The 26776-nt window shown below is 41.3% G+C and overlaps 1 protein-coding gene across 1 annotated transcript in view; it reads right to left on the bottom strand.

Moving 5' to 3' along the window:
- The window catches only part of whrna (whirlin a), a 164874-nt gene that overhangs the window by 7806 nt on the left and 130292 nt on the right, over positions 1–26776 (bottom strand). The window contains exons 6-11 of the mRNA XM_073478688.1: positions 18794–19006; positions 17334–17555; positions 11478–11552; positions 8554–9133; positions 5967–6133; positions 3664–3786 (exon numbers count right to left, since the gene is read on the bottom strand). Coding sequence (XP_073334789.1) covers positions 3664–3786; positions 5967–6133; positions 8554–9133; positions 11478–11552; positions 17334–17555; positions 18794–19006 — 1380 coding nt within the window. The remainder of the gene's footprint in view (positions 1–3663; positions 3787–5966; positions 6134–8553; positions 9134–11477; positions 11553–17333; positions 17556–18793; positions 19007–26776) is intronic.

Genomic DNA, 26776 nt, shown 5'->3' with positions numbered 1-26776 from the left:
GGAAAAGGGAAGAAAAATTAGTGTGTCCATCCAGGTGTTTTTCTCACAGTCAATCAGAGCTGGAACATATAATTACATGTGACTACTGCAGAGTCATTCGACCTGGAAATGAATGCTGATTGTACGTTTTCCTAATGAAGACAAAAGCCAGAAGTTAGAAGTTAGAAGTGGGCGTTAATGGATTTTTTGTTCAGCGTGAAAGGGGTAATAGTCTCTCAGTCAAATGTCTGTGAGCTGGAGAGGTATTGATGGGGATCGAGCCGACTCAGTGGCTTCATTTCTTAGGTGTAACTTTCTTGTTTTGTGTGCTTACATCCTGACTTACATAACAGTGTGGCAATTGCATGAATGTATACAAAGCTGCAGTGCTGGCCTTCCTTCTTCTTAATTTGAAAGCTGATGCTTTTTTGATCTCTGAGTGAATGGAGCAAAGGAACAGTTATGGAACATACAATCATTTAACGAAGAAGCAGCTCAGAAATAAAATTAGGCAAGCTGTCTTCTTTCTTCAGGAGACAAAATCAGAAACGCATGCATCAGATAAAATAGTTTCACAGGGGGAAAACCTGACATCCCATCTTCCTATCTTTGTTTGGGAATTTGTATCACAAGCGCAAATGGGAGCAACTGAGTTTGGGAATAAAAACACATTTGTTTACTTGGGCCTAATGCATCCTTCCAACAATGACCTTCCAACCAAACAGCCAAATACGGCATACAACCACTTCCTCATCTGTACAAATCCTCTTCCCCTTATTCACACCGCTCTCCCTTCTTTTGCATCCTTCACTCACACTTTCTTCCAGTGCACTCTTTGATTTTGAATGTGCTGATTTCTGATCCTTTTATCCCTCCCCTCGCAATCAGCAACCCTTTTTTATTTCAATCACCACCTCTGTGGAGTGGGAGGTTAAGAGAGGGCTTTGGACGGGGTGTGGACTGAAGTCTGTGGCTGCTCACTGCTCTGATCTTTAGATTGTAACTCCCTGCTTCTCCATGGTTAAGTCATGATTAGTGCAAAAGATAGTGCTGAGCTAATACAAGGCTTTGTTGACTTGCAAAATTACCATGGCAGACAGATATATGCACACCCAGTCACAGTAAAAGCTTTCTTCAGGTGACTAACCTGTCATTTCTAGCTAAGCTGTCAATATTTGGATTTCACTGTGCATGGCCAAGAGATCTGAATATTCAGTGCTTTGGCCGGACTGCACCAAAGCACGGCCAGGTCTGTTAACACTAACGTCTGTCCCCGACTTACTGAATGAGTGAGTGATGTAGTTACACCACTGGTCGGTGCTCTTTCAAAATTAATAGACACAAACAGTCCTCAATTACATCCTCAGGGAGGCTTTACAGCTGTTCCACTCATTGATTGCTGCTCATTTCAGATCTATTGCTGGCTGGTTTTGGATACTACTGTCTGAAGACTGAAGGCTTCTGCTTCATTAAAGTCTCTTTCAAACAAAAACATCTAAGATATGAGTGGAGTACTTGCGTTTAATACATTTCATTTTTGACATATTTGACTCAAATGTGGCTTAACCATGTCATCTGATGTGCCACTTCAGTACACTTTAGTGAGACCACTGCAGAAAATTCCAGATAGTTTTGGGTCAGTGGATGATCAACGACAGCCATGGACGACTGAACCTCTACCATCATTGTGATTTCACAGTGATTTAAGAGCCACCTACCAAGCGCCAAATGCGGATAGATTTTCTGTTTTGTGAGTAAAATGTATTTCTGTAGTGTGGTAGGTAGGTAGTGTGTCCCCTCAGGGTTGCAATACGGCAGAAGTTGTAGGCAAAGTTCTGTTTTTAACATGTGAAAATAAAATAAAAGAAAGAAAATAAAAAGCGCGGTTGACGCTGGTCATTGCACGAAAGTTACATATCCAAGTCCTATATTATTGGTGCTTATCATGCTTTCTAGCAGCAACCTCTGTGAGACCAGACAGTCCAGACAATATATTGGTGTTATGCCACTCTTCATAAGCACACACATACAATGATCATCTAGTCTCTAGTCTCAAGGGTTTGCTACCACCAAATCATCCATGGAGAATACAGCTGTCATGAAGGCACAAATCAGCCTCGACCTATTTGGAGAAGATGAGCACACTGAGTGTGTGTGTGTGTGTGTGTGTGTGTGTGCGTGCGTGCGTGCGTGTGTGTATGAGTGGGAGAAAGAGAGAATGTCAGTATCTTCCTTAAGAGTTCAAATATTTGCCTTAAATAATAGCCTATTACTCGAATATTGTAGATCTTTTTTCATTATTTTGCAGCTGAAAATAGGAAAGTGGCTGGTAGATTTTGGAATGTACCAGCCACAGTGGCAGGTGGACGAAAAGGTTTGTTTCCAACACTAGTAATTAAACTTTACAGATGTCTAGTTGAGATCGAAATGAAAGCAAAGTTTGAAGATGGATGAAGAGAACTATTTTTTTTAAAATGTATTTGTTTAGTTGACAGGGACAACAAATAGCTTCTTAGCTGTATCAGACTTAGTAATACGCTAATTTACATTTACAATTTACTGTAGTCCCTGGGCAAGAGACAGAGGCAACAGCTCTGTAGTTCAGAAAGACACAGACACTTTTATCGCCATCACGTTGATGTATGTATGTCAGAAGCTAGCCCGGCAGGTATGTGAGAGTTGATTTTCCTGCAAAGTTCTCTCGGCTAGGTGAGACACCTTGAGGTTGCTATCATATTGACAGCATCCTCTAACCTCGGTGAGCTGGTGATGATTCACCCTATTCACTTGAGCAAGGTTGAGCAGTTTCCTGCTATGGAACATCCTTCCTGATATAGTAAAAAATATAACACAATAACTAGTACCTAACAACAACAATGAGGAGTTGGATACAGAACGACATAATAAACACAGGACAATCTGTTACTACTGTACATTATTGTTGTGAATGAGCTAGAAATCATGCCCCTCCAAAAAAATATCATCTTCCATCGTGATGTTCCATGCCAATTCAGTAGACATCGCTCAACCCTTATGGCAGATGAACACTTAATATCCAAGAATTCACACTATAGATACTACCACTATCTTTGTAGCAGTCTGGCCTGTATAGCACACTGAACATACCCTGTCCAGCCATATACTAGGTTTCAATGTAGTCTTGCTAAATGCAGACATGCTGCCACTGCTGACGTGACTCTGTTCAGCCTCATCATTTAATTCAACATTAACATACCTGACCAGAGCCAAATTTGAGCATTTATATAAAATGTGCTATATAGTGTAATCTCCCATGTATATTGCTGCTGATCCTGCCTTAAGTCCTTAACATCAACATTAAACAGACTCCCTCATACTTAGAAAGTGTTGCTGTTAATATCCACGGCAGTCAACCCTTTTCATGAAGGCCACTAATGTTGCAATCGTCTTTGTGAGAGTCCCAAATTAGCAGGAAATCTCAGTGTGAATCCATATAAAATTTTAAAGGATGTCAAATCCCACCTGGAAGGTAGGCCTGTGGTGCCATCACAGAGAATCAACAAGGCACCCAGGATATGATAAACACAGCTGAGAATATGAGGAGAATACTCAGCAAAATGGAGCTGACTGCATGTTAAAAAGGAGAAGGGGTAAAGTAGAGGTGAGTCTAGTGGAGGTACTATTTTAAACATTATCCTGACTCACCTGTATTGTGACAATCCGTGGCAGTGGCTGCCGAGTGTTGGCTCCACCTTCGATGGCAATACCCAGGGTGCTGGCACTCTTTGCCACCCTCACTAGCGTAGACGTGGGCTCCAACAGCCCCGGCTACAGTGATGGGGGAGAAGAGCACAAGTTATAACATAACAACATTATCTATGCATACTTATAAACCTGAGTATATTCCTAACATTACACATTCTCCCTGTGTCTGCTTCCCCTCTGTGCCTACATATATATTTTTTTCTGTCTTTGTTTATCCAAGAAGAGCTTTTTCTCTGTGCAGACACACTCAAGAGTCTCCCCAGTGGATCAACACATTGATAAAGGCCACCACTCCATATTAACATGTACATATTGAATCTTTGAGCAATTATTTAGAACAGCCTCACAAGTCAGAGGTCAAAATAAATAACCATTTGAAGAACTCCTTTACTCACTTTTAACAAGGAATATGCTGATTTGCTGATTATTTTGTTAGTATTTAGTATAAATGACATGCTACTAAAGCCTCATGTAAACAACATTTACGGATGCACAATATTGGATTTTTACGAATAAAGAAATGCTGATATTTTCCAACTCATTCTGGCTGATTGTGATACCAATATACAGTATGTACACATCTTTTCCACCTAATTGCAGGAAACTTCAAGTCTCTCCTGTTCTAAAATTAGAATATTATAATCTGCCCACTGGCAGATGCAGACATACAGTGATTTTCAAAAACTACACATTTTACTAATAAGTCCAATAGCAGGCACCAATTAATCTTAGAATATGGACAAGAAACCCCATAAGACTTGTTTAAGCTTCTCAAATAAGGCGAAAAAATCAAACCCCTCCATAAGAAATGTAAGCTAATGGAACAGAGGAACATAGTTGGTCGCTCACACTCAAGTTTTCTCTTAAACATAGTGTGTGGCTTGCAAAGTTTTCTTCAGTAACTTGTCCACAACTGCCCACAATCCTGCACCAGTTAGCCTGTTGTGAGATTTGACTGACATGAGAAAACTGACATTGAGAAAACTATTTCAAGGCCCTTGAAGAAATGTCTTAAAGCAACATTATGCCACTTTTTTCACCTTAAAATATCAGCTTCAAATTCATTTTGATGGCCCCCCATCACTTGTTTTTGCATTATGTAACTTCAGTGAGAGGGTAGGATCACAGTGTTAGATACATGTTTACTTCAACATACAAGTTTTCAACACATAACATTGTTGTGACGTAGTAAGTTTTGTTTGTAGTTAGCACCTACATTACATCTGACAAACTGTTACAGACCTGGGATTTGTATTTACAACAGTGGTGTTGCACTATGAAACTGTGGGAGGCGTCAAATCTCACAAAATGCCAAGTTCTACATAATGTTGCTTTAAGTTTATTTAGGTAAGTTTTTATGAGTACATTTTTTCTTCTCTTCTCAGCATACACTTGCTTGAAACAAAACAGGTCAAATGCATTATTCCTTCACATTAAAATGCAAATTGATTCAGCCTCTGCATTTCCAGCCTAATAATTTCAATCTAAAACAGGCATTGAATGTAGCGGCCCTCTCATCATAAACAATCAGACCTCTCCCATCCTTACTTGTTATTCCTCCCATCAATCAATAAGAACCAGAGAGCGATTTCAGAGTATCATTACGCTACACTGCAGTGACTGATGAAACAAATGATGGAGCATGTGAGCGAATGAATGACATGAGTGACAAATAAACAAATGAGTGAAACAAAGGAAACAGTCTGTGTGAGCAAACAGAGGGAGGAGAGAAGAGATCATGTTAGGATTGAGAACAGATTCTGGAGGAGAATTAGCAATAAAGAACATTGATTTATCAACTGGTTAGAGTTTTTCAGCTGACGTGAGCACACACGTATGCACATCTATACTTGTGAGGACCCACAGTGATATAATAATGCATTCTCCACCTCCAAACTAGCATTAACTTGAAACTTATTCTAACCTTAACCCTTTAACTGGGTATTAACCTAAGTATCTACTTTTTTTCAGAAAATGTACTTACTGTAATGTACTACTTTCTCACTTTCCAGATATTTCTTTACTTTCAAAAAGGTTGTCCAACAATGTCTTAATTTTTCAAAATATGTCCTCACTTTCAAAATGTGTCCTGGATTCCGAAAATCTCACTCAAATAGGTCCTCACAAAGATAGAAATACAGACACCTACATAACTGAATTCGTTTGTCATTCCTCTGAGTTTAACTATAAATCCACTCATCCCTCCATGTTTGGCTCACAGTTGTTCTGAATCACCCCCTCACCGGTTTGGAGGGGTTGTCCCCCCCGCCCCCCTGCGTGTCTCGGGGGTGGCGTGTGCGTGAGGGATGGGAGCTGCTGTCTTTGCTGATGTGTCCTGACTCAGCTATGTCCACCCCGCTGTCCTCGCTGAGGGTCTGGCCACTGTCTGACAGCTGAGACAGGGCGCCTCCTGAGAGCAAACAGGCACACACGACATGGTGATGAGAATCTCAATCTTATTGTACAAAAGCTATCCATTTTTATTGGTTGTGAGTCTTAAGTTTAGCAAAAATTAATAAAAAAACAGAAAAACCTCACTGCGAAAATAAAAAATAATGAAATAATTAAAATGATGATCTGATTTTAAGATTTAATACAAGATTAACAGCTTATTATGATTAGTGAAGCATGCAGTGGCAATTATACACAGTGTTTGGGTAATTGCTCATTTAAGCACATTAAGCCCAAGTAAATGCATATTTGGAAAGATTACACATGATATTCATACACATCTTCTTTATAAGTAAAGCTGCATATTTTCACATTTTTATTGCAGACAGTGAAAATTTGCAAAACCTCAGAATTTGGACACTATCAGTAAATGATGAATCCCAACTGCAGTATCTGACCTGAATGTTTCATAATCACGACAAATACTTAAATGAAAAGTTTGTTGAGAAATACTTTTTTAAAGCGTCTATGTGTATACATACGGTCACATTTAACATATATGCAGCTCCAATGCAGTAATAACAAATTAGTTTGCCTTTTTTTTATCTGGTCTGTTTGGCTATCAGCAGCCCTTTTTCATACAAAGACTCCACGTTATCGCCGCAGCGGAGATTCGCCAATTCTCCGCCTTTGTTTGTTCACACAGAACCAAGCAGCTCCGGCGTAAAGCCAGTAAGTATGTCAATTCATACAGCAAGCCAGCGTTGCAGATCCAAAAGAGGTGTGACGGTACACGTCATGATGATGACATCTGTGTGTTTTTTTAAACGTGTTTCCCCTGGTGCCCTCCTGCTAATCTGTACCTGCTGACTGTTTATAATCATATGGATGCTGTTATAATGTGCTGTTGTGATTGAGATCCTGACCCACCATGCATCCTGGAAAGTGACAAAGTTAAATTTTTCATTCTAAATTACATAATTACATAATTGGTATCAGTAAACAGTCTGTCTGACTCTCACTCGCGGGGAGGGGTGCTGTTTTCTGGGGGAAAGTTCACTGAAGTCTCGGTCGGGAGGGCTGACCGTCACGGTGATTTTTTTCAAGACAGTAACTACAACAACACAATAGTGGAAGGAGACAAACACTCTGTGAGTTAAAGTTTTTTGCCGGGGACAGACGCTGTTTTTCGGGCAGAAATGTGACGAAGAGTCGGTAGGACAGACAGGATGACAGACACTTCTCCACGTATAACTGCGGTATTTTTTTCCTCATGTAAGTTGCCAAAGACACTACTAGTTACTATGTTACTGTTGTTTGGTCATGTAACGTTGCTTTGTGGGTCATTTCTCTTTTATTTGATGAGTGAAGGATCTGTTTAGCTGTCAGACTGTGAACACCATCAGATCGACATGCCCCTGCTCCGCGCCTCTGGCTTTTCCATTCACACAGGTACAGTTCGCCTCTTATGCGCCTCTGATATTACCTCCGGAGGCGTATCAGAGCCGCAGGGAAATCTCACCCCTCGCCGCATCTGAAACTTTCACACAGAGGAGGATGCAGGATCCCCGCACTCAAAGGGCAATGTGAATTACTTGAAATTTAAATCAATTAAAATACTGTTACAATACACTTATTTGGTAAGCGACGGTAATCTTGCATTACAGTATAAATACAGGTATCAGGTGTAAAATTATATAGTATATGATAAATTATAGAGTATATTATAAAATGCACAGTATGTAATTTCTGCGGCTAGAGGTCCGTCAAAACAAAAAGAAAAGATGTGAATAGAGTGGGATCATGGGAATTGTTGTCTTCATTGTTAAACAACCACCAAAGATGGCACCATTTGGACTTTTCAAAGCAGGAAAAGCCTGGGTGGAATTTATAACATTAATCCTGGCTGCATTCTATTTATGTGAGCTAGTTCCATAGCTCTGCTATTATGCATGGTCACTCACTGACATGGCTGGGCTTGGGACACTTAATAGAATAGAGTCATTGTTAAAGTTGTTGGTCACACTTGTGCTTTACCTGCTTTGATGAGTCAAAATGTCTGCAGTGAAAAGTGTCTATTTGCTGACGAAAATCTATCTGACGTGGCTCAGGTGGAAATTTTTATGGATGAGGTAATGTTTACTAAACATTACGTTTAGTGTCATTCATCACCTCCCTCCCTCACTCCCTGACTCTTCCCTGTCTTATAGAGACAAGTGACCAAATGAAACACAGCATCACCAGCGTTGATTTCTCTGGTTTCAAACAATGTTTGAAAAATTTAGGATAATGCAAGTACACATCTCAACAAAATATTTAACTAAAATATCTACTCATTTCCATTACTGCATTTGTTACATATTATATCTTTAATTTTAAGGAATATGATAATGACTGAAACGTGACCCTTTATGAATGTCAGAGCTCTACATTCCTCACCTCGAGCTTGGGGCAGCGGGCGCACCTCGTTGACGTCGGGCTCTGCGTTAGGCCTGTGAACCTCCACTGTAACAAACTGCTGTTTAGAGCCAGGAGAGGAGGCGGCCGATGCTTTGGACATGGACACTGGCTTAAGGGGCAGCGAAGGGGGTGGAGGAGGAGCTGGGAGTGGAGGTGGAGGTGGAGGTGAAGGGGATGGGGCGGCAGGTTTGGTGCCTCTGCTGGGGGACTGGACCCTGGGGAAAGGGCCGATGTTGTGTTGTGTGACCATAGACAACTGAGCAGCTGTTATTTGTTCTTTCTTGGAAGGTACCAAGGGGTCTCTCTTCCTGACAGCTGCGTAGTCCCGAGACGGGTCCCTGGGATGTTTGTGGTGCAGTGAGGGCGAGGCGGTGGTGTGTCCTGGCTCCCTGCTGTGGTTGTGTGAGGTGGGGGCTGTGAAGTACAGGCCTGAATGGGATGATTCAGATGAGGGGCATTTGTTGAGCTGTTCCCGTCTACTTGGGTGCCTCTGCACCCCTGGTGGGGGCGGAGGCTTGAAGGTGGGGGGAGATTCGGCTGGGTTGGACTGTACATCATCCTGGGGTGAGAGGATATATTCATCAATGATTAGGGGTGTAAAAATGTGATATATACAGCGATGTACTGTGTGCATTACGGAGCCCTGTTGTGAAAAGTTTAATTAACAGAAACACAACATGATGTTAGGCTGCAATGGCCAATCACATAAGCTGTTGATCAGAGCAGCTGGTCGATATTGTTTCCACTAAATTTAGAAAATCACACCATGTAGCCTATAACTATAATACATATAATAGAAGATTTGTATGTTTTCTTATAAGGGTGAAATAGATACTGTCATATAGGCCAAAATTAGACATTCAGAGGTTTGTTGAATTGCTTCGAGTTTCTATTATTGCCCTGTGCCTCAAAGTACATCACACTGCCATGACACTGCACCAGCAGGTGAGGACAAATACTACAAATACTCACTGATCCAAAGATGACACTCCTGCCACACCTCCATATAACCTTGCGCTGATTGCCTCGACGCCTTAAACTGAATAATCCACATAATAATCCACACTGTAAAGAGTTTTCACTCTAATTTCTACAGAAGAGAAACAGTGAAAACTGTTGACAGAGAGGTTTGTGGTTTTCCCAGAAAAACAGTGACGCTTATTTTGGAAACATTTGATAATATTAATTTTTTTTAAATGTAATGTATCAAAGTTGTGAGCTCCACAAACAGAATACTATTAGAGGTAAATGACAAAATATGTTTTTTGGTAATAGACGAGGTAATAGACGAGGGTGAGACGACCCTTGAAAGGTGCAAAATGTAAGAATTTTGGTTTAAAACATAAATTTTTACTAAAATTATCAACAGAATGTGAAGAAATAACCGTTTTGAAATTACGTCAAAGACATCTGTGTGTTTTGTTGCAGAGATATTTACTGCAAAAGTTAAGTTAGCATGCTAACCAGCTAGCCCAAGCCTGTCCTGTTTTGTAATACCACCTCAGGTCCCAGTCTGGACCACTAACTGAGCTAACTATCTAACAGCAGCTACAGTTAGCAGTTACTCTGATGATATGCTGCCCCCTATTCGTTTGGAGTGACTTTGCGTTGACAGGTGGCTGATTCTTAGATACTGCACCTTTAAGAAATAGTAAAAAAAAATTGTAGATTTTATATCTAAAGGGAAATAAATAGGGAGATAGTACAGTCCCAGTTTTTGTTCAACTGCCAACTTTGAACCATTTATCGTGTATCATACTGAAAAAAGAGCTGACTGTATGATTAAACCCAGGAGGCAGTTTGTTTATTTTTAACAGGGGGGGTGGACCCTGTTCGTTTTATTCACACCAACTCTTTTGGCTCTTTAGTTGTCAGAACCATGGTCGGGGCCATAGATTCTAGCTGGCACAAACCTGAGTCAGATAAATGATTGTTAGTCAGACAGATTCAACCCCTCTGTCCCTGAACTCTTTCTGCTATGAGGGGATAAACAGGGGGGATGGCAGGTTAACAAGAGGGATGGCATCCCCCTCATATCACCTACTTCACACCCCAACTTTGTCACATGCAGAGGATATACATTTAAAAGCTAAGTTTAAACCCACTGTTTTATTCTTTCCTCACAATTCTCACCCATCTTCACTTACACAACTGTATTTAACAGCTGTTTAACCACTCCACAGGTTTTAGCGACAAAAACAGCAGACTTGTAGACGTTTAATGCATCCAAACCAGGCTGAACACGTCGTTGCTCGTTGGTTTCATTCCGCCAGTCTCCTGTGTTTCAAGGTAAGAGTGCTCAAACACAAACTGAACAGTGAAATGAACAACACTGATACATGAGTGGCTCACTGGTGTATGGAAAGAAACGTAAAATGAGCAGAAAAGACACATAACAAAAGAAAAGTAAGGTATGATTTGAGTTGCAGGCAGCCGTGGATGACGACAGACTAAAAGCTTTCTCTGTGACCTTCTGCTCCTATCCTGCTGTTAAGAGTAAACATACGAGACCTCCTGATATCTCTTTTTGCTTTGGAAACTTGAACATTTCTTTTAACTCAAAGGTGCAGAGATGGAGAGGCGGGAGGAGAATTGGACATGCCAGGTCTCACAGTGATCAACAACGAAAAGATAAAGAAAGGCTAGACTGGCACTTACTTTCCCAAAGCTCTCCTCTTTCTTTCTCATTTAGTGGAAACACTTGTGTCACTCCACCTCGGTCTAGAATGCAAAGCCTGCGGGTCAGCCACATCTTTGTCTCTACCTCTTCTCCTCTCCTCTCTGCATTTTTCTCTCTCTTTTTTTCCCATTTTCTTCCCACCCTCCTCTCTTCCCCTGTGTCACATCCATCTTTATCAGGCAAAAGCAGGGTTTGCACCGGCCTGCCTGCCTGCCAGGCTCACCAGAGAGATGTCGGTCAGCAGCGTATTCAGACTCTCCGGAGGAACATCCTGGTTACTCTCCACCACGCTGTCGTTCTGAGAGGTAAGAGGGAAATGAGGTGGGTGGAGGGGAGGGTGACGAAAGAGAGGCAGAGAAACAGAGAGGGAGGAGGAAGAAGAGAGTGATTAAAACAGAGAGAAAGCTTGTGAGCAGATGTTAAACACAGATGTGTGTTTGTCCCAAAACAAATGCCAAATTAGATTTGGTGGATGATCCACGTCTCCTAGAAAAAAAGAAAAGACGTCAATATGTGCTTGCATTTGCTCACCAGTCTCAAAGATTAAAAGGAAGGTGAGCAAATAAAGCACGCACACATAGACACACTCACACACAGCTATCATCTCTTCCACAGGCTAAACACACATGCTGTGAAATCGATAAAGAACCATCAGCTCAGTTCAAAGCAGGATTTGGCAGCTCAATCTCACCGCCATGGTGAAGGGGGGTTATTTGCGACAGATCTGCGATGTGATTTCAGAGCAGAGGAGCAGAGTTCAGAGAGACGTTGCCCTTCATTTAAGTCTGCCACTAAACCAAAACAAAAGCCTCATCAATTCAGCTTAATTACCCCTCGCTGCTGCACGCGGAGCACTTACAGACAATTTATTTATCACAAGAGTCAATCGACTTTCTACATGCCGAGATGCTGCTCTGCACTGTAAGCACTCAGAGCATGCTGTGTCTGCATGTGTGTGTGATTGTGTTCATCACCAGTTACCATCCACACAGTGTGTGTGTGTGTGTGTGTGTGTGTGTGTGTGTGTGTGTGTGTGTGTGTGTGTGTATCTCAGTCTACCCAGAAATCATATTAGGCAATTCTGCAGAACATGATTTACATCCAGTGACAGCGTTCAATGCAGGAAGTAGTGTGATGTGTTGTGTTGTGAAAGCAGAATGGAGGTGGCTGTGATATGTTTGACTGCAGGGATCAGATAAAACAATTTCAGCTCAATAATTCCCAGATTTGATGGATGTGGTGCAACTCGTAAATGAAAATCTGCCCTGTGTAGGTTTGTTATTGTGGAAAACAACCAATTCTGCGTCTGTGATGCCTCAGGATGAAAAGACAAGCATGTAACAATTCCCGCACCTTCTCTTACAATGTTTGACAACGTCTATGACATGCTCTGTGACATTTGTGATGCCACGGTCGTTGACACTGGTCGTTGTCCCCGTCTGCCCCTGTCATCCCTGCTGTCATCCCTGCTGTCACGCTGCAAGCTATACCTGGTTCTACATGTAGTCTGACATGTCTTTCAGCTAAGTCACAGCAAGAATTTAAGGTGCCATAATCACCTAAACTGACATGGTGACCAACTTTAAAGACAAATGTTGTGAAATCTAGACCAAACACTCCTAGCTTGTCTGCACTTGCAGCTCTGATTCACTTTCTGTGATGACTGCAGGGGAGCCTGACAGGATCACAGACGTTAGACTGCAGGAACAGTGAAAGCAATTGTGAGTACAAAGACTATTGATCTGCCCACAGATGGTTGATTGTGGAAGGTGTTTTGTGGCACCTGGTGGCCTTGCAGTGTTTGGTCTGGGCAAGGATGTATTTAGCCGTGAAACTGTGTAAAAAAAAAACAAAAAAACAAAAACGCATTGTGCTGCACGTGTTAGTATTTAGCTGCAGGTGTCTGCACAGAGGTTTGTTAACGATGAGACAGAAATATTCTGAAATAACTGTTAAATCCTCTTATTCTAGGAAACCCAGGTGTTAGAAATACTTTTATCCAGATTTTACTAACATTTTTCTTGTAAATATTTTTCTGTGACAGAAATGATATCTGTCCTTACCAGTGGATGTTATGGGTCAAAGGATGTATTCTGCCTATTTGGTTCCCCCCATTTTTGCATGTTTTATTTAAAAGTATGAAATAATTTACACTTGAATGGTTGACAAACATTTATTTATTTATTTTTTACCTTTCTGGTGTTCTGACAGTAAAAGAATTAAAGAAGACCTATTGTGTTTTTTTGGGTTTTTTTTCCCTTTCCTTCAGTGTTTTAAATTTACAGATCATTGTGCATGTGAAAAGTCTTGAAAGTCAAAAAGGTCAAAGTCCACACCTACAGGAGCTCCTCTCTCCCACAGAAAACACTGCTCATGAAGGGTCTGAAACGCCTCATCATGGTCCCGCTTTTAATATGTGACTTTGTGACATCACATTAAGTCACCATGTCAAACATTTGCATGATGTATGCCTAGCGGCTAGTTTGGCACGTAAGAATTGACTTAGCACAGCTGCTCTGTTGTTGTTAGCGTTGTCTTAGGCATGTGTGAGCTGACCAATCAGAGGAGACTGGGTATTTGGGAGGCGGAGCCTTAAAGAGACAGGAGCTAAAACAGAGTGTTTCAGACAGAGGAAGAATACAGTACTGCAGCAGTGGACATCATAAGGGAAACGGACATGTTTTTTGAGCAATAAAGCATGAAAACCTGTTCTAGTAGTTACCCAAAATAAAATTATGAACCTGATAATGAGTGTAATATGTCTCCTTTAACAGTTATTCCCGAATCACTTTTTATACCCTTGACATATAGTGTCGACTGTGGTGGAAATTTACATAATTCCTTCAACATATATTGAAAAAAATGTTGGCTGTGTGTATGTGTGTCAATCTCCATGATATGTGCATGCTGTGTGTGTTTGTTTACAATTTGTGCATGTGTACATGCATTGGTATGCAGTTGACTACATACCTGGTTGTGAGTGTGGTTCAGAAATCCAGTGTTGTTATCCTCCCAAAAGCCACCCAGCTCTCTAATCTGCTTAACACAGCAGTGGTAGCAGTCACCCATGGGTCCAAAACAGCACAAATAGACACACATACACGCAAGAAGAATACAGACCGAAACACACACACGCAAATGTTGCCTCTCTGAGGGGGGAGCAGAAAGGCAGAGAAAACCCTTCTGAATATGAACGACTGTTTGGTGCAAAAATCTGCAGACAGTCAACAGCTTATCTCCGCTGTCAGCTTAGACACTATGTGTGTGTGTGTGTGTGTGTGTGTGTGTGCATGTGCGTGCATGTGCGCGTGTGTGTGTGTGCGTGGACATCTGTGTAATCAGCTGTCTTCATCCACAACCAAACATTCTCCTGCTGACACATTTACTACATACGAAGACATTTGGTTTTGAATTGTTGGCACCTGTGTAAACTGAACCGAACAAAAGGCTGCTCAGTAAACAACCGATATGATTAGACACAAACAGAGCAGATGGGGAGGTGGGGCTGGGGCGGTTATCTCCCAATTTGAAATAAATGTAATAATGACTTGAATGAAAATGTTTTCTCTCAAGGTGAAAGTGCTCTGCTGTGGTACCAGAGGCTTTGGAGTGCATGACTGGAGCAATAATTTCACTATGAAGAGTGCCTACAGTATGTTAAGACATTACTGTAGGCTCATTGGGTAAGTCTGACAAATGTGTATGTTAAAGGGGCTCTAGTAAACAATTAACATGTATTAATCACTTTTTTTAGTGGCCATATGTGAGCAGATTGTATCGTGACATGAAAAATGAGACCTTCCTCTCCTCTCTTGGTTGCCTTTACAAGCCTGTGGACGATTTGTTTAAGTTGTTTAATGCTGCTGGACTGTGGATTTCTTTGTGAAGGACTTGGGTCGGATTTTCTGTTACAGTCCAAAGGATGTGACTTTATTCACATTCTCTCCGCTCTGTAACAGTAGCCAATGTTACTTTAGAAATAGAGTTCAAAAACATCTGCCAATGACCGGCTTCCATTCCAGCATTGAAGTTCCACTAAAACTAAAACTCCAAGATGCTAAACGAGATCGGGAAAAGCGACAGCATAAAACAAGAATAAACATTGGTTTTGCATTTCCAAGATGGAAATCTCTGATGAAAGAGAAATGTTTGTAGACTGATGCGATGTGTCCTGCTTTCTGCTGGACAGGTAAGAATAACATTAAAGATTACAACCGACCCTAATATATACACCCCCCCCCCAATGCTCCATCATTTCTTTGTATGATCCTAATTATTATTCTTTTTTAGTTATAACCTATAGTTTTATAGACTAAATACCCAAATACCTCTTCACCTCATCACTTGAATTAATAGAAATGCTCAACGCTGTTGTGGACGAATCCATATTTAGAAAATATATTCTTGTCGGTGACGGTCACCGTAGCTTCTGGTGCTTCTCCAAAGTCTTTGGAAAGGGAGTGGTGAGCGAGGGAGTGTTGCAATCTAGAACCTCATCACTAGATGTTGCTAAATACTCCACATATTACACACTGATACCTTTAAAGGAAACCAAACTGCCCTGACGTATCACAGTAACCATGCTCAATTATTTGGCTGCCATCTAGTAACATATTATATTTCAATAACAGGAAATTGATTCCTGTTTTGTTTTCTGTTTTTGTTTTTTTAGGGGGTGGGGGTCCACACTTTGTGTAACATTTTAACAAATATAATATAAAATAATAATCTTTATGGTTTTATGATTTTCACATAAAAAATATGCTGATATTTTTGAAGTAACAATTTCAGGATTTTAGCTTTTCAATTAAATTTCCCCTTCTTTGTATGCCTCCCACACAACAAATGTTTTCTTCTACAATTAGAAACTGATTCCAGAAGTGGAAAACAAACAGCCTCCTCTTGTGAATGTTTTCAGTAATAAAATTGTGGAGAGGGTTTAATTGTTTTCTGGGCAAAATATACTAAATGCCTGGTGTTATTTACTAACCAGGCATGCACATTCATTTTCTGACAAAAGATTTTTGTTAAACACATTCAACATAAACATTTATGCTGAATGAAACTCTTTCGGATGAAACACCAGCTGTTCTTTTTGTGATCTTTGCTCCCCCTCATAAAAAGAGCGAGATAATTCCTGTACAGTCACACTGTTATCGCTGTTTATCATCAGGACTGTGGAGAGAAACAAATCACTTTCCTTAAAAGCACTACGGATCAAAATAGAGAAAGAAAAATCAAACAAGAAGCAAACACTGCAAACGAATTCACTGCAAAACCACAAACCAAGGTGAGAGTCTGAGTGTATGTTCATGTGTCTGGTACACATCTGCCCACAGGGCACAACCCCTTGTTTGGTGTGTAACCTGAATGTGTGGGTTTGTGTTGGAAAGCATACATCACTCACAGCAGTGATCCCTACCTCCATCATATCTATCAGCCACAGCAGCCTCTCCTACAGGGGGTGGGGGGTTGGGTCATCGAGGTGGAAGAAAAACACAACCTATCAAATATCGTCCGAAAGACTTTTCAATCTCTACAGGAAGCCACTGAAACGTGTTATTGCTCAGCCTGACAGAGTCCACACCAGGGCAGGATCTTTCTACAGCAGAATCTGTTAAAATCCATGGAAATATATCACAATTTGCTCTCTGCCTGTTTCTCCAACTATCTTTCTCTCTCGCTCACACACACACAACCAGAAGAAAGTAAGAGTGGGCAGATAGTCAAACAGAGAGGGAACCAATTGCAATCCAAACAGACAGTGGGGCAGACTACAAAAATAGCCAAACTCAGGTGCTTCCATCAAAATGTGTTGTACTAGAATGCAATCTCAAAAAAACGCTGCGCATGAAATATTAATTTTAAACAGAGAGAGCTAAAGAGAGCAACCATCCCAAAATATCCACATATGGACACTTGTCTTGTTTCCACACAGCCCATAATTCTGAAATAAAAAGAAAAAAGAAAAACTGCTCTCCCCATCTAACCCAGGAATAAACATTTTAGGACAAGCTCTTTCTAAATTCTCTCAATTAAGAATAGTCAGATAATGTCGGAACTACTGAACCCAGCCTACCCGTGCAGAGCTGAGTGTGGTGTTGGTCATGAAGCTGGCCGAGGACGAGGTCAGGGTATCTGGGTATGACACCATGGACAGGGAGTCTTGTTGGAGTGCCGTGGCTCCAGCAGTCCCCTGTCGCGCCTTTAGAGCCTGAATTTCACGACGCAGCACCAACCCGTCAAAATGCTCCAGGTCCTGTGGGGTGACCAGGCCTCGCACCTCTGACAGCAGAGAGAACTGAGGGGAGGAAGGTACAGAGGGGGAGAAACAAGAGGGGAGGCAAAGGTATGATGTGACAGACATGGGTGGGCTGCACCAACTACAATAAACCTAATTTTAGACTGAACAGGTTTTTTAAGGGATAGTTCACCCGGAAATCAAAAATACATATTTTTCTACTCTTACCTGTAGTGCTATTTATCCCTCTACCTTGTTTTGGTGTGCGTTGCAGAGTTTGGGAGATATCTGTCAAGGAGATGTCTGCTGTCTCTTGAATATAATGGAACAAGATGGCACACTTGTGGTGCTTAAAGCGCATAAAAAATACACTTGAAAGATTCAACAGAGTTTCCAGAAATCATGAGCCTGACAGACCTTGTTGTGAGCAGTTTCATGTAGGAGCTATTTTCTTTCTACTGAACAACACTCAACAGCCGCACAATAGCGCAAAAGGACACTGCGTCTACTTATGGATGAGACGCTTGTGGTGTGACAGCATCGGATGTAAACATTAATGTCCTTAGTTGAGCTGTAATGTTAGCTAGCTTAGTTAATTAGCCTCTTGTAGAGGTAAGAAAAAAAAAAAAATAGCTCCGACATGAAACTGCTTTCAACAAGGTCTGTGGATTATTTTGAGGGTCACAATTTCTGGAGATGGAGACATGTCATTTAGTTTTTATTTTTATTTTTGTACCATCAAGTTTCAATATATTGGAGAGAAGGCAGACATCTCTATAGCCGATATCGCCCAAACTCTTTTTTTTTTTTTGTTTTAGTTATATGAATGTTTTAGTCCTTCAAATGATTAATTTTGACTTTATTTTGCTCTTATTTTAGATGAATTCCTTTTGTAATTTTGTACAAAAACAATCAATTCAGTAAGAAAGTTGTGCAGTAGCTCTAAATACTCTACAAGGTTGCTGGGAAAGGTTTTTACTGGTGTATGATACAGCAGTGTACTTGAGAAATTGGAAATAAAATGCCTTTGATTTATTGTGTTCTTCTACAAGGTGAACTACTGCAGACTGTGAGAAAATCAAGAGTCTTTTAAGAGCTGGGAGGAAGGAAAAACAAAACAGAACTGTGGGCATCGGCAAAAAGCCTGGGCATAAATCTGAGAGGGGCTCAGAAAACTTAAATTCAAAGCTCACAGCAATCACAAACGCAGACTGAACAGGAGAACACAGTCCTGCATCAGGAAAGTGATTCTTTGATCTGTTTCTTTCCTTTCTCAAACATGCCTCATCAGCCTTCACCTTTGCATGTGTGTTGAGCAGCTCAAACAGCGCCACAACTAGCTGCTCCACCCCGATGTGTCCGTCCCGGTACTCCTCCACGTAGTAGCCCATGGTCTGCCGCTCCGCTTCCGTCAGCAAGTGGCGTGCCTGCTCCTCCAGCATGGCCCTCGACTGGTTCACCAAGCTGGATAGGGTCACCTGAGAGCCAGCCACACCTTTGTAGAACCCAGGCTGGTGTAGGTGGAGGGAAGGAAAAGAAAAAGACAAGAGATGGAGAGGACAATTTAATTTTTTTTTTCATTTATTTATTGTAAGCTTATAATAACTGATTTTTAATTTCATTTCATGGGTGATAGAGTGAGAGGAAAAAATGATGAGGAAGAATATCGAAGAGGCGAGGAGTAGGTTAGCAGCTGTGATATAAGTTTTATAGGAAAATGAAGAGATGGGGAGGATGAAAGAGTAGAAAAGGATGAGGGTGGAGAGGAGGGGTGAAAAATGAGAAAAGAGTGAGGACAACAAGGGAGGAAGAGGACATGCACATGTTTAGCTTGGCAGGAGGGGAGAACTGTAAGGACGAAGATGGCTGAGGAAGGCGGAGGAGAACACAGGACGTGTAGGAGAAGGAGGTGATAGATTGGAAGGAAAGAGGGGGAGATAACCACGAAGACCCAGAGGTGACGGGGGAGCAGGAGGAGGGTTAGAGAGAAGACGATGTCAGGAACCCGATCAGGGCGGACAGAAAAAAATAAGAACATAAATTACACCCACATACAATGAACCACCCATCAGTCTTCTCATCCCAAAAGTATAAATTATCATGCTACTTCCTTCTTCCTGCTGTCCCTCCGTCATCCATTATCATAATGCTATGTGGCAGACTGTGCTGTTCACACATGTGGGTGGCAGCTTTCAGATCTGTGCTGTGTGTCAGCTGGCTTCTCTGCCAATCAGGAGAAACGACACTCTGGCACTTCACCGAGCTGTCAATATCACTTCCCCGCTCCATATCTGCTCCTTTTTCTCCCTTTTCTTTTCTCAGTTATCTGCTTGGTAGCATGCAGCCTTTTTTTTTAATTAACTCCTTATTAAAGACAGCACTTCAAAGTCACAGCTTCGGGGTCTGTGTGTGTCTGCGTTTGTACGAGACGGAAACAGGAGAAAGACACAGGCCCGGGTGGCGCCGCCTTCCCCTCCTCCTCCTCCTCCTCCTCCTCCTCCTCCTCCTCCTCCTCCTCCTCCTCCTCCTCCTCCTCCTCCTCCTCCTTCGCTCTCTGCCTCCATCTAATCTTCAACTCTCGATCGCACTCGTCCATCTGTATCATCGACAGTAGCTGTCCCAGAGTCCCGGCCTCAGCAGAGCCAACTACTGTTTAATGCCCAAGGTGAACTCTGCCGCTACCCTGCCTGAATCTTAATCACCTCGATGCTTACCACAAAAAATTTCTTTAGAGCGTCCGTGTCCCGGTTACTTAGCTCAAGGGCGCCATGGAGTGAACCGACGGGGACCACACGAGGCCTGTGAGCAGTCAGTCTGTCTCTGGCAGTCGTATTAGAGGGCAGATTGGCACTTGAGGGAGCTAATGAAATCGGTCGTCACTCAACTGGAGTGGAACACCTGCAGTCTCCTGCTAATGAGGTCTGCACGAGAAGGCAATGGATGAGGACAAAAAGAGGCCGTTTTGACTGTAAAAGCACGATTTTACAGTTAATGGACGTCCGGTAAAGCTGGTGCATGTGCTGGAACCGTTCCATCTCTGAGGTCATGTTTTGGCTGGGTTTGTTAAATGCCATGATAAGCTGATTGGCACTTTTATCGCTGTGACCAACAGCAACAACGACCACCATCGACATCCAGTTGATAAAGAGGAAATCAGATGAAGCCGGATCAAAAGCTGGCGGAGTTAAGACTCGGAAATGTCACACGACTTATCTCTGCTATAGCGGGACTCCTTTTTAACAATACAAAGAGTAGAACAAAGTTGAGATGAAGTACAAAAAGGTATTTTTCCAACAGATATGAGACTATTCTCCCCTGTGTTTTGTTGAATCACAACTCCATTAGTCTAAACATTAATGTCTGGGACACAAAAACCACTCTCCCTGCACTCTGCTGCTGTCAGGGTCATGCTGTACAGCAAACTGCACTTCACTGCACCTTACTTATCTGTAAACATAGCTCAGACTATCTCATCCAGTGACTTTTATGCAAAAGCTTCCAGAAAAACGAGTAAATGGCTGGCTGAGCTGCTGGACTGAAGAGGCTCACATGGTCGTCAGAAACCTCTTTGTACCAACAACCAGAAAACAAATGGGATGACTAACGCTGTTGGATTCAAGCTGGTTTCTAAAAATTACATGAAGCACAAGAGTGACTCTGCTGGGTAAAAAAGAGCTGCTCTGCCGTTTTAGAAAAAGATCTGTGGCATTTCAGAGAAACAAACGAGCAAGTGACTGTGAGATCTGCAAACAGCCTGAGCAGTATAATTCTGTATTGTGACTGTTTTCTATACAGGCCTAGAAAGTATAGTTATCTATGTATACTGATTTTCACAATTAGGTTGTGCTGACAACCACAATTACTGCCTGGATCATACTTACATCTTTTAGGTGGTAGGGTTGGTTCACACACAATGTTTTCTTATTATGTTGAGAAAAAGTGGAATCTGAGCGGCACTACTGTCAAAATGTATTTGTTGTAGATTAGTTGTGTATAAATGTAATTTCTGTGTTGCTTCAACTTTGTAAAGACAGATTAATTAAAAGTTTTTCTGCTATTGCCACTGAGAATTCTGATTCTGATTGGCTGGAAGGTGTGGATTAACACCTATGACGCAGGTTTTTGATTAAAGTTCTGAATCAGTGCAGGAATTTCAAATTGTAGGTGAAGACAACAGCACTGAGGCTTATCTGAGTGTTAATTACCACCAACAAAAACTGTGTCGTACTGACATTCATGCACATTTAATTTCAAGCGTGTTTGACATTTATGTGAATCTTGACACCCAAATCAACCAACTGCAGGAGGAGGAAAGAGGACTTTACTGATGTTAAAATAAGATACAGTTAGGTAGGTTAGCCTGCAGCGCTCAGGTACATCTTCAGGGGGAAGGACAGAGGACAGGAGAGGTCACAGAAATAAAACTGCATAGAAATAAAGAGTTGAAAAGTGGTTGGTAGGAGAGGGAGGGAAAGAGTGACATTTCTCCCCACAGAAAGTCAGCCTGCATATGTGAGAGAGATCCAAATGTAATATTATCTCAGCTGGAGAGCATAACATTGTTGAGCAGAATGCAGCAATATGCTCTATTCTTCAGATCAGTAAAATGTTTCTATCTGCTTCGATTTAAAAACTTCATCGTCAGGATTTTAGAGCTCCGAGCTCAGCCTTGTGAAGCTCTTCGTGTTGAGATAAATGTAGCATGTGTGTCATCTAGCAACTCAAACGGCAGACAGGAACTCCGTTGATCATGATGTTGATCTGGCTACCGCAATTGGATAGCACCTATTTAATTTCAGAGGAGAGCAGATAATATGATAATCGACTTAGACAGTCAGACTTAATTCAACAAATAAATGAATAAATAAGCAGTTAAGCAGATTCACATCTGACACTAGGGACCATATTTGAACTAAGACAGGGGTTATAATCTCTCATTCCACTCAGACACTGCACAACTACCCGTTGTTATGTGACCAACAGCCCAAACTCAGGTCAAGTGAAGCAAACTTAGCCCACTGCACGTCAGTGAAAGATGGTTCGAAGCTCATGTAAAACCTTGTGTAAGAGTATTTGGTTAAAAGAAAGCAGTTATATGTCCAAATATAATTTGATTTACCAAAAACCACGACTGGCATTAACATGAGCACCACCCTCAGTCATGGAAATGTTTTAGTCACAGAAAACAACAATGAAGAAAACAACAATGAACTGTTAAAGCGGCAGACAGCGATTAACTTCAGTTTCTTGATCACACTGCAGCAACATATAAGAAAGGTCAGAGCAGACTCCATCTGCTGAGGAAGCTCAGGTCCTTTGGAGTGCAGAGGGCACTCCTGACAACCATCTATGACTCTGTGGTGGCATCAGCCATTTTCTATGGTGCAGTCTGCTGGAGCAGCAGCATCTCGGCAGCAGGTAGGAGGAGACTTGATAAAGTTATCAAGAAGGCCAGCTCCATCCTGGGATGCCCTCTTGACATAGTGCAGGTGGTGGGAGAGAGCAGGATGATGGATAAGCTGTCATCGCTGCTGGTGAGGGGGTCCCACCCCCTGCAGGTCACTATCACCGCACTGGTCAGCTCCTTCAACGATAGACTGATACACCCCAAGTGTGTGAAGGAGAGGTATCGCAGGTCCTTCCTTCCTGCTGCTGTTAGACTGTACAACCAGCACTGCTCCCAGTAGACCTCACATGTACACTATGCCATAAAAACTCTACACATATCCCATATACATTTTGGTTTGCACTAACTGGACAATTTTTAATACCAATATTTATTATTTGTAAATAAAAATACACTGCCCACACTGTTTATAATTACACTGTTCATATTGTAAATATTACTACAGTGTTCATATTGTAAATATTATGTATATACGAGTCAATTGTATTTCTTATCTTCTTAATATATTGCTTATTTTTTTAATTTTTATTATGGTTTATTGTAATTACTGTCCTTTGGCTGCTTTGACAAAGAAATTTCCCCATTTGCAGGACAAATAAAGGAATTCTGATTCTGATTAACTTTTAATCACAGAGTTGTTTTACTCTGTGAATCGGCCAAGAGAAACCAAGACAATACACTGTCAATTAAGAGTTGTGTATGTGTTTTTCAGCTCCTTTGCCATAAATACAGTCAAAAAACTAAGTACTTACTCTTACAAAAGATTTTCTTGGTTTCTCACATCCCTGTGTTTGTTAACAAAATTAAGACATTATTCTCTCGCAGGGAGTGTAAGCCCTTTTCTCCGAGAAAAAAAACAGGACGGGGAAAATATCTGGAAAGAAAGAAGAGAAAAGATTGCCATGCCAACACTATAAAAATCGATTGAACATGATGGTGGCACAGATTGTGTCTGACCTGTTGGGGCAGATCCTGGTATTTAAACCTGAGGTCTATATATAACCTTTATTTAACTAGGAAGTCGCACTGAGATTAAAATCTCTTTTACGAGTGAGACCTAGCCAGGACAGGGTCACAATAACAGCGGCAAGGACACGACAAGACTCCATTAAATCAAATCAAATCAAATTAAATAACAAAAACGGCTGCAAGTACAAAAATACATTAATACAGTACGTACACAAGCTGATATTTAGACGATGAAGCACCTGCAACTGGCACTGAATACTGCCGTTTTTCTGCATTTAAATATATTTAAGAATACGTGGGCTGAAGTTTAAACTTGGCCTGCAGATCATTCCAGGACCAAGGACCGCAGTAGAAAAGGCTTGATTTGAGGCCTTTGATATGACAGAGGGCTCTTTGAACTGAAGCAGAAGACAGAAGAAATTTGGTTAAATTAATATTGTAGATGTATCAGTGCTGTAGCCTGTGCTAAGAGAGGGATGACCAGCTCAACATGCTGTAAGGTACAGTGACGATGTTAGTCACATACCTCGGGTTTGAGTGATATAGGGTTAAGTTGAGTTTGGACAAGGTGGACGGTGAGACAAATTCTAAAAAGCATCACCAAAATCAATTTGAGGCAGAAAAAGACCGGCAACTAAGAGTTTTCTTGATGCCAAGTGTGAATTTTAATTTCTTTGCGAGGTGGTCTATATGATATTGGAAATTTAAACTCTTGTCCAACCAAACTCCCAGGCATTTACAGTCATCAATGGACTGAATAGTAACACCCTCCAAAGTGTTGATGGAAAGGGTTGGAACCTTAGTTTCTGATTAGTCATATCAGATTAATCACCAGCTTTAAGTAGAGGTGTATCAAAAGCTTCCAAGCAACTACAGACAGAACAAGTGTACTGTACCTCTGCCATGTTGTAACATTACTGTCTTAGACAGACCCAATAAATTTAATTTCTCAATTCCACCAGCGACCCCCAGCTGACAGAACCTTAAGGTCTATATGAAAACTTTACGAGGGTCTCTACACAGCCAGGAAGTGATGATAACAGACATATTTATTACATCTCTGGACCACTCCACAATGAAGCTGACATATACCTATATTCCCTCAGGGTGACTGTGTTCTGATTTAATCACATTATGAGCTGTAATGTTCCTCCATCAGATGGAGAAGTAAGTGTCCATCATTGATAACAGTAACTATAAAAGAAATGTGTTCAAGTCATGGAGTCAGAGCTAGTCTGCTGCTCGATGCCCAGGCTCGAAGCAGCCTTTATCTCTTCACATCGCCAAGAAGTGAAATCAGACCTGCTTTTATCACAATAGGACAATCACTATCAACTTTATCAAGGGGAGAAATAGTGCTCGCTTATCACTGCAACAGTTTCTCCCAACCAACCTCCGTGCTTTAACTGTGTGTGTGTGTGTGTGTGTGTGTGTGTGTGTGTGTGTGTGTGTGTGTGTGTGTGTGTGTGTGTGTGTGTTATTTTGCTCAGAGAGAGGCCACATCTGCAAAATTCTTTCATGCATCAGGAATTATTATTAGAAACAGAATCAATACCTGTGACCAGTTCAGAATTTAATGTTTAAGGCAATTACCTGCTGCTCTTAGAGGACTGGCTGATTTACAGTGTGCAGCCAGAAAACATGAACTTACGGTTACAGGACTGCATGTTAAAGCACAATGTATCTCTTTATGGTAATGGTCGGTGATATTTATTACACATTTGACTCATAAACACTGACACAAACAGATAATTTGGCATCATTATCGACAGATTATTGTTTCATTTTTATGTCATTTACAGTCAAGTGGTTTTATGCTATTTATTTTTAATTAGTCAAATTACTTAAATTGTCTTTTTTTACGATAGTGTTGCACTCAGAAACTGTGGGGGGCGCCAATCGCACAAAATGCACATTTTTACATAATGTTGCTCTATAAATAATACATAATACAGCTGCAGATATCAGATTTTCATACACTGTGTGGGAGACAGTCCTGATAGCTTCATAGGAAAGCTCAGGGAGGCAACAGTGCAAGCTTTAAACAGAGGTGGGGCAGCTAACCAGAATTTGATTCTTGTCAATTTTTCTAGCATAGCATCTTCACCGCATTGTTGTCTGTTGCTGTAATTAGCTGTAAGAGGATCATTGCTACCCCGTGAGGCCAGGAAACACCCACTGGTGCTTGACAGTTGCTGAATACTGCTTTGTTACTGGGTTTTTTTCTTTGTACCCCAAAGGCCATAAGGCAAAACAATTAGCCCATTCCACAACAATGGTGGGATTTATACCGTATTGAAAGTGTTTTTTTCCATCTCCAGAGCCACACTGCTGGCATTGTTAGAAACTATTAACTGAACTGCATTAATAACATGACTTGATACCATTCAAGGACATGTACGAGACCGTGTGTAATGAATGTTGTGATCTCACACAGGTGGCAGAGCACACAACATTTACATTTAGGGCATTTAACAGACGCTTTTGTCCAAAGTAATTCATACATACATTCATACTCTAATGACAACTTTAAGATACGAACTTCAGATTCAGACAGCTCAATTGAAAAAATACGAGAAGCTTGTCTTGTTATAGTCACAAACCTGCTGCTTGGGGACGTTAAGAGATGGCGCCCCTTAGAACAAATGTCTCTTAGGAAAGACTTATTACAGCTGAACCTGCCCTGTTCCTCGCCTTCACAAAATCAAAACCTGAAAGGTTCAGAGTGAACAAGCCCTATGATCTGACCAGTTATCTCAAATAATCACCCATTAATAGTAAATTAAATTACAAATGTAAGCATCTATATGCTCATAGGCTTGTCAGCTAGCCAATCAGGAATAATCAAAAGAGAAACCTAACTGTGTGGGAAATGGAGCAGGTCGTTATGGAGGTCGATCCCAGA

This window comes from Pagrus major, chromosome 12 (assembly GCF_040436345.1).
Source record: "Pagrus major chromosome 12, Pma_NU_1.0".
Classification (NCBI taxonomy): domain Eukaryota; kingdom Metazoa; phylum Chordata; class Actinopteri; order Spariformes; family Sparidae; genus Pagrus; species Pagrus major.
This window is presented reverse-complemented; position numbering and strand designations above follow the sequence as displayed.